This window comes from Carya illinoinensis, chromosome 7 (genome assembly GCF_018687715.1).
Source record: "Carya illinoinensis cultivar Pawnee chromosome 7, C.illinoinensisPawnee_v1, whole genome shotgun sequence".
NCBI classification, from domain to species: Eukaryota; Viridiplantae; Streptophyta; class Magnoliopsida; order Fagales; family Juglandaceae; genus Carya; species Carya illinoinensis.
The window spans coordinates 42,174,494-42,182,999 of record NC_056758.1 but is presented as its reverse complement, the minus strand read 5'-3'; the positions used below and the strand labels follow the sequence as shown (position 1 = coordinate 42,182,999).

Here is an 8,506-nt window from a genome sequence, read left to right as displayed (position 1 = left end):
GTATCTGTTTTAATTTGTGGACCCTACGTGGTGATGGGCTATTAGAGTCTATTATATATCCTGTTCCGCTTAGTGAATTTTAAATTTTAAAATTAAATATTAAAATATTATATTTTAATATTATTATTGTATTAAAATTTAAAAAAATTAAAAAAAGTTAAATTATTTATTATATTTTATATAAAGATTTAAAAAAATTATAATAATGAGATGAGAATTTTATGTTTAAAATGAAAATTATTTGGCCAGAACTGTTTGAGATGAATATTATATGGAAAATCTCGAGAGTTTTAACGCGGAAAGAAAAGTCGGTGTGTTAGGAACGAGAGGAATGTCCCGTGCGTTACAAAGCAAAGCACATTCCTGGGAATCCCGTGATGCGAAGGATTCCGTGTACCGATTTCGCAAGTTAGCGCTGGATTTGATCCATCGTCTTTAGATTGCTTTGTTTCTCTTGGCTAAATACTGAATCGAATTGGGTACTGCCTTCAGCAGCATCGTAGACGACTCTTATACCCACTGTTAGGTTGCTCGGATGGCCCCAATCTGACCATGGAAAAACTATTTGAAACGGAAGCCGAAGAAGCATCACCTTCCTTACAAGATCACAAGCGGTGGATCGAGTTTGTAAAATATAAAATAATCTCATTTGTGGCAAATAATTACACAACGAAGCTTTAATGATGGGTGTTTTTATAGGGCACAGGATATGCTCAGGAGAAGATTGGTCACAGAAGATGATTTCGCGTGGAAATTACCAAAAACAACGTCCAGCGAGAGAGAGGAGGAACCGGAAGAGGTGGAGATGTTGAGGTATGTAGGTGGGGTAGACGTGAGCTTCTCAAAGGAGGACCCATCGGTCGCTTGTGGGACACTTGTGGTGTTGGACATTCAAAACCTCCAAGTCGTCTATGAAGATTTCGCAATTGTCACCATTGATGTCCCTTATGTTCCTGGCTTCCTCGCCTTCAGAGAGGTTTTCCTTCTATCAAAAATTCGCTATCTCGTCGTTCGTTCTTTTCCTGTTCGATGCATTTGACTTTTTTTGTTCTTTTGCTTTTTTAGGCTCCGATTCTTCTAGAACTTTTGCAGCGATTGAAGAAAAAAGATGCCAGCCCTTTCTACCCACAGGTAGATTCATGTATCTGCGCTCGAAGTTTTCATTGACCTGGAAAAGAAAAGACGAACCTTTTGCCAAATTATTATGGTGATACTTGGGATTTGTAACACTGGTGCATTATTAAATGAACAGTTGTTAATGGTTGATGGAAACGGAATACTTCATCCTCGAGGCAAGTGCTTCGTCACAATTCTGTTTGGAATTTATATTTCTTCCTGAGCATTGTACACTAAACCGGATGAGACATTATTCTGAAACCCAACTTGTGACTGGATGTAGTACTAGTCACGGCTTGGCCTCCAGCAATCTTCTGCTGCGAAGGAAACCCTTAGATGGAAGTATTCACTAGTTGGATGAATTGCGGCAGGAGTAATCAAAACATTCCTTTTTGGTTTATGTATATTCTCCTCTTCCATCTAAATTTGGTTCTTGTTTTAGTAACAAACTAGAAATGACTAAACTTTTGGCTCATTCCCAACCAGAGGATTGCTATACTGTTAAAAATATAAGTTTGAAATATTTAGTTTACCTCACATAATTTAGAACATTGATTTTATTTATTGCTGTGTGAAAGGTGAATTATGATTGACTTACATCAGCCATTGATTACATAGTTTGTTACCCATCCTTGCTTTAACCAGAGAAAAAATCTAAACCATAAAGTTTCTTGTGTAGGTTTTGGCTTGGCTTGCCATCTAGGTGTTTTGGCTGACCTCCCTACAATTGGGATTGGAAAGAATGTGAGTTCTGACTTTATATTGGAATAAACATGAATTTATTAAATAGACATCTATACATCATTTTGGTTACCCTTGAATTACCTGTCCTCATTTTCACTCGAAATTTGATCCTGATTACTTACTCTTTTGGTTAAGCTATGACAATGTTCCTACTTACATATCTCAGCTGCATCATGTGGACGGTCTTACTTATTCGAGAGTGAGACAACTTCTTGAAGCCAAAGAAAACAGTACTAGAGATTTTATTACTTTGACGGGATGCTCTGGCCATGTATGGGGAGCGGTAAGAGACTTGAGTATGAACTCTATTTCTTGAAGTGATAATTGAATCTATTGGCATATCATGGATAGAATAATTGATTACATCATTTAGGGTGTATCTTACAAACTGAAGTTAAATGCAAAAGATTGGCTAACTCAGATAAAGCACAATAATACTGCAAACTGTATCTGACAAGCTAGAGCTTATTGGTTTGTTTGTAGCTATTGCTGGAAGCCTTGAACCATGGGTGAAAACAAAACATGTATACCACACCTGGTTGCTTTTGAACTATAAACGAAATAGGCATTATCATTAGTGCTTGATTTTTTATCTTGAAACTGCACCCTAGCTGTGGACCATGAATGTCTAAGTGAATAGGGTGAGCATATATGGGGAGGCAACCAACACCGTGCTATGTAGGATGCACTCTTTATAATCAAGCTCAGGTATAGATGCTCCAGGATCATTTCAGCTCTTGAAAGTTTTCATGGAAGGTTCCTAGAGGGACATTTTAAATAATTCCTATGCACTGGTTGGCATATGCGACAATCTAAGGCAAAAGACTAAACATTGAATCTGTTGTTCCTAAGTTTTGATTTACAGCATTGTAATTCAGACTCTTTCTCTATCTACAGGCGATGAGATCTACACTGGCCTCCTTGAAGCCTATATTTATTTCAGTTGGTCACCGCATATCACTTTTTACTGCCATAATAATCGTTAAAATGACTTGCAAGTATCGTGTGCCAGAGCCTATCCGACAGGTAAGATCTAGAAGTGGCTGTGTGTAAGCAAGCTATCTCCATTCAACAGATTTATGGTTGAGTAAAATTATTTATTTTACATGGATCCTTTCTATTTAATACCCACTATTGACTTCCAATATGGAGCTAAGCACAAATATTATGACTGTATTATGGAAGCTTTATCCTGTTCACTAATGCTCTGGCTTAGGTCTTCAATTTGCATCAAATGTTAAATGCTTTGCATATTAAACTAGTGTCCGACCAAGATAATGTTGGAGGCTTGTCACTTTAAGATTGCGTTTGGATAGTAAGTTGATCTCAGATATTATGTGAATAGTAGCGAACAAGTAATGAAAAAATAATGACAAAATATTGAATAGTAGTTAAAAAGTAATGATAAGTAGGTGAAAAATGATGATAAAAATAATGAATAGTAGTGAGTATTATGAGAATACTCTAGTACCCAATAAAAAGTTGCATGATGCCTACTCTGGTGGAGAGAGATTGTATGATACTACCATGTCAGAAATCCTCTTTAATATTGATTTTTATATGATAGCAAGTATCAAACCAAAGATTTATGGAATTCTCTCAACATATTTTCCACGGTTCATCCTAAAAATTGCCATGCATCGGATTTCAATTTTCATATCAAGTTGATCCTTCTTTTTAGGGAAGTCCTTTTTTTCGGTGTTATTGGTGAAACCTCATGGTACCCTAAACTGGAAGTAACACATGGTTGAGAATATCAGCAACAAGAATTCATTTTAATCTAACCCAGTCACAAATTTTCAATTTCTCAACCTACTGAAGATACAAGTGTGCGTACACGCATGCCTGTTTAATCTTCACTGAATATTTAAATATCATGTTGGATGGAAATCAGCTGTGATTCCATTTATTGCTTACTCTATTAAACAACAGGCCGATATTAGGTCGAGGGAATACCTGCAGAAGCGTCAAAAGGGAGCGTCAGAATGATGCAACTTCATGGATCTGGTTGGTTCACTTACTTCTCTCTTCTTCAGCATATATATTTTCAAAAACACAAAGCAGCTGAAGGGATGAGATCTGGGAATATAATTGATCCATGCAACATGTGTAACATAGGGAAGTATATAGCTGCTACAAGCAAGCATGTAAAGTTCAATGACATTAGAGAGAGTTTGTAGTATTGGCCCTGAGTTGGTGGTTCCAAAGAAGTAATGTTTACTATTTAATCAAACGAATGATTCTCTCAAGGTCTCAACAGCTGCCTCGATTGTAGGTGTGACGCCCCCAAATTCCGTTTGGGATCGGACGGACATTTGAAGCGTTGAGACATGCAACACAAGGTTACCTGCCCCCGTTCATGACATATAAGATGCAATATTCTTAACATGCATTTAACAATATGTAATATTCGCAGCGGATAAATTTTTTCTTTAGCAATACTATGCACCAAATTGAAAATATCCCAAATGCTTAAAACATATTTCATACATAAAAATCCATTGAACAACTAAGATCACAACACTAGTCCAAAATGGTTATGATCCAAAAAGTATCAGAGATGCAACTCAATCGTACAAGTAGTAATTTACGTCAATTACTATGTTAACATTTATGTCGCATCGTCGCTTAGTCAACTGTGTCTAGTTGATCAGCTCCTGATTCTCCTTCAGGTCCTGTAACAAGATCTATCATTCGGGGGGAATGGTAGTTGAGACTACCAAAGTGAGATTTGATTACAAATCTCAGTAAGTTAACAAAAAACTTCCACACAAGCTAATAATGCATGAATGACAGTAAAAGCATAAATGCATAATCAAATTCATAAGTAATTAAAGCATAACTTGGCATACAACATAGCATAATTGACATAACTTAAATTGAAACATGAACTGAACTTGACTTGACATGAACTTGATCTGAAACTTGACTTAGCATGAACTTGCTTTGAAACTTGAATTAACATGAAAAATACATACTCCACAGTTGTTGTGGCCCCATGTATTCTACGTGTAAATACATACTCCACAGTTGTTGTGGCCCCATGTATTCTACACAAACTTGACTTAACATGAAAAATACATACTCCACAGTTGTTGTGGCCCCATGTATTCTACGTGTCACAATTGCTGTGTCTCACGTATTGTATGCGTCACAATTGTTGTGACCCCATACATAAGTAATCAAGATGAAACGTGACTGGAATACAAAAGGACTGAAGCCCTGACGTAACATAACTTGACTTGAACATAACTTGAAATACATGACCAACTTGAGATAGAAACATTTCGTAACATGACATAACATATAATAGACAACATATTTAACATGACATACTTGCAACAGTGAATATTACATGACTTGACATACATGTAATAGATGGCATACTTAGCATGACGTACTTGTAATGTACAGTAATACATAACAGAATATATTATGTAACAGATAAAAATTGATGACAGAATACATTCTGTGTAATAGACAATTACGTGATAATTTGGCATGGCATGACATATATGATAACACACATACATACACTGTAGTTCCTTTACTTAGCACACATACACAATAGACTGCTAGTAAGTTAAAAGCTAACTTACCTCGATCTCCGCGTTTCTTATAAAACTTCAAGTGCGATCACGAGGAACTGTAAATTAGTATTTTTCATATTTCAAATTATTAGTGATTTAGTTCTAACTTTCTCTACATGTGAAAAAATGACCGTTTTACCCATAACTTAAGGATTTTGCATACTAACTCCAAAAGTTTTCAAAATTTACATTTCTCATGTAAATTTTGTCCTAAACTTAAATATCAACTCAGAAAAATTTAAAACAAAATACAACTATGAAGAACACACTATGGCCGAAACATCCATAGGTCATTTCCCTTGATTTTTGTTACAATTCCTTCCAATTTCAAAACTCATGCTTCAACCAAAATTTCGCAACAAACATCTTCCAATCCTAAGTTCAAAACCATACTTAAAACATCCATTTAGAAAAAGCTAATAATTAACACCAAACTGTTTTATAAAAAGATCCAAGCACTTGAATCACAAGTTTTAACCTTAAATCAAAACATCTCCAAGAATTTCAAAAATCAAATCTTACTTCTAACATATTCATAATATCATCCTAATATCAACCATGCTTTAAATCATCAAACTAAAGTCACCAAAATCACAAAATAACATTTGGAGTTTTTGGTTTTACACTTAGTCCAAAAACATAAACTTTTTCCTCAACTAATTTTGATAAATCTCTTGATCTATGACTTATAAATATATGATTTTCAAACCAAACCATCACATGGTTTAAAGAGATGTCCTAAAACATATATAAGCTTCTAATTCAAGATCACATGGTTAGAAATTAACCAAAATATAAATTTAGCCAAGAATATCTACACTTTGACTTATTTGAATATCTCTTTGCATAAAATTTCATATCTTTGAAACTAACACCAAATATCTTCAAAATAATAATATAACATGTATATAAGATGCTTAGGATCCTCCAATAAAATTATCAAAGTCATTGGAATAGGTTTAGACCACCAAAGAGTTAAATTTTCTCAAAACAGAAACTGTTTTTCTTCTTCCAGTTTCTAAGTTTCTAAATCTAAGAAAATCTTTCATCAAAACCTTTAATCATGCAAAAATCCTCAACCAATAGTCACATATACATGTTAACAATACTCCATAAAAATTTCGGACCAATATCTATTCATTAGCTTGGTCAAAAATTCCAAACTATAACATATTCTCCAGTTTATCTCCCAGAATGACCTTTCTATAGTTTACACAATATTTTACTGACCAAATGATCTTCAAATGGGGCAAATAAGATATCCATATAAACTAGACTCAAAAAGGAACAACTTATATGAAGGAGACTTTATGATAAAACACTTACAAAAGCTTCGAAATGGGTGTGCAAAAGACCTCCTAAAAGCTGTCCGAGAGAGAGTGTTTGATATTCTTTCAATGGAAAGTGTAAATGAAGATAATTTCGTGGGGAGAGGTGGCTGGAGATACTTATGGAAGAGATGAGGCTGGAGTTGAGAGTTGAGTGTAGTTTTCTCCCACCCAAAATATCTATAAAAGATTATCTCATAATATTCTATCCAATAGCATCTACAAAAAATCAACTTAAGATATTTTTATCTAATAATATTTATAAAAATCAATTCAAAATATTTTTACTCAATAATATTCATGAAAATTACCTCAAGATATTTCTTTTTATCCAATAATATCTACAGTTTTGAACAGACGTTTTGTCCGAAAATATGAAAAAATATTATTGCGCCATAAGACTTTAAATAACCCTCCGAGTCTAATGGCACAAACCATAATACATTTTGACACTTCTAACTATCTCCAATAATCAAAAACACACTTTGATACAATAGTAAATAATAACACTAACTATGTAGTTAGACAAAAACCTATACGATTAATGGATTCATGAAAACTTATGGGGTTTTCACGAGGTTCCTAAAGTTAATAGAAATTTCACAATTGAATTTCTAACGGGCTGTTATAGTAGGCATCTCCTTGGTCAATGAAACAAGTTCCAAGTTTCAAATGCTTAGTGATGGTGACGGGGAATTGCCAGTTGAGACAAAAAACTGACCATATATGTTTTTTAAGGTACCCCAATCAACCATGAATTACAATCTTTTATTCATATCTGCCTCTCTGTAGAAATTTGTGGTTATTTCAAAGTTTAATGAGTATATGTTTTTAAGGTTTAGATCATTTATCGTGCATGATTTTTTCAGGATTTATTTTTTTCAATGGACAAGAGTTTGTTTAAACAAAGAGCTGTTTGAGGTAGTAACTTTTGGCAAAGAATGATGGCTTTCTAGTGAGTTTTAGGTCAACTCATGTCTCTTGGTTAAGGTTATGAGTTTTCACAAGAAATATTAAGAACCGATTGATGGGTTTTCGCAGAAGTCAATTGTGCTTGAAGGGTTTTAATCAATCGTATTCGTCAATGTGGCTAGGAAGTTATCCAAAACCTGATAAAACGAAAAGATACGGTCATATTGTCAAAATGTATCAGATCAAAGCACTCTATAGACAGCATGTGGGTGTGGTATAGAAACATCAGGCTGAAATTGAAATGTTATGAAAAGGCATATTTTTAGACATTAAACATCCGTATTTTCCGTTACCTTGAGCAACCTGAGTTGTCAACTCTTCAGGATAAAATGCAAAGGGCATTCTTTAATATGGGGGCTCCAAGTTTAAGTTCCAATTTGAATTCCATGTTATAAGCCTGACCTGTCTCCCAATATGGGTTTTGTATGGTTACATCATGTTGTTGCAAGTCAAATTTTATTAGAATTCCAAAACGACATCCAATCAGCTCTAAGGTAATACGCATTTCTCCCCACACATTAGTCTCAATGCAAGAACGAACTTCGAAGCATAAACTTGAAACTCAGATATTTAGAACATTTGAGTACAGTGGCAGTATTAGCAATTGTGTTGAGGGGGGCAACTTTTCTATTGTATGACAAATTTATAGATCATGCTAGAGCCACTGCTGGTGGCCCCCCGTTGGGGGCCACCGCTAGGCTTAAGAAAACTTTTTTATTTTTTATTTTTTTAAATCATTTTTTAATACTTTTAAAT

General features: G+C 34.5%; 1 protein-coding gene across 5 annotated transcripts; it reads left to right on the top strand.

Annotated features, from left to right (window-relative positions):
- Positions 1-258: 258 nt before the first annotated feature.
- Positions 259-7,624, top strand: LOC122316856 (endonuclease V). 5 transcript variants are annotated; one of them, XR_006244316.1, is made up of 9 exons: positions 259-614; positions 700-976; positions 1,066-1,131; positions 1,253-1,292; positions 1,796-1,860; positions 2,027-2,143; positions 2,758-2,886; positions 3,804-4,135; positions 7,413-7,624. XR_006244316.1 is itself a non-coding variant. In XM_043133678.1 (8 exons), the coding sequence occupies exons 1-8, from the start codon at positions 553-555 to the stop codon at positions 3,847-3,849; spliced, it is 822 nt and encodes a 273-aa protein (XP_042989612.1). In that variant the 5' UTR covers positions 263-552; the 3' UTR covers positions 3,850-3,983. The 5 variants fall into 5 exon arrangements, 2 of the variants coding, with proteins under 2 accessions (XP_042989613.1, XP_042989612.1); XR_006244317.1 differs by having other exon boundaries at positions 259-623; positions 707-976; XR_006244315.1 differs by having other exon boundaries at positions 260-623.
- The last annotated feature ends 882 nt before the right edge of the window (positions 7,625-8,506 follow it).

What these genes read in the sequence shown, in the direction of transcription:
- LOC122316856 (XM_043133678.1), top strand. Translation starts at nt 553, where the DNA reads ATGGAAAAACTATTTGAAACGGAAGCCGAAGAAGCATCACCTTCCTTA. An exon ending in GATCACAAGCGGTGGATCGA is followed by an intron (nt 624 to 699) that starts GTTTGTAAAATA and finishes GTGTTTTTATAG; the next exon opens with GGCACAGGATATGCTCAGGA. An exon ending in CTGGCCATGTATGGGGAGCG is followed by an intron (nt 2,144 to 2,757) that starts GTAAGAGACTTG and finishes CTCTATCTACAG; the next exon opens with GCGATGAGATCTACACTGGC.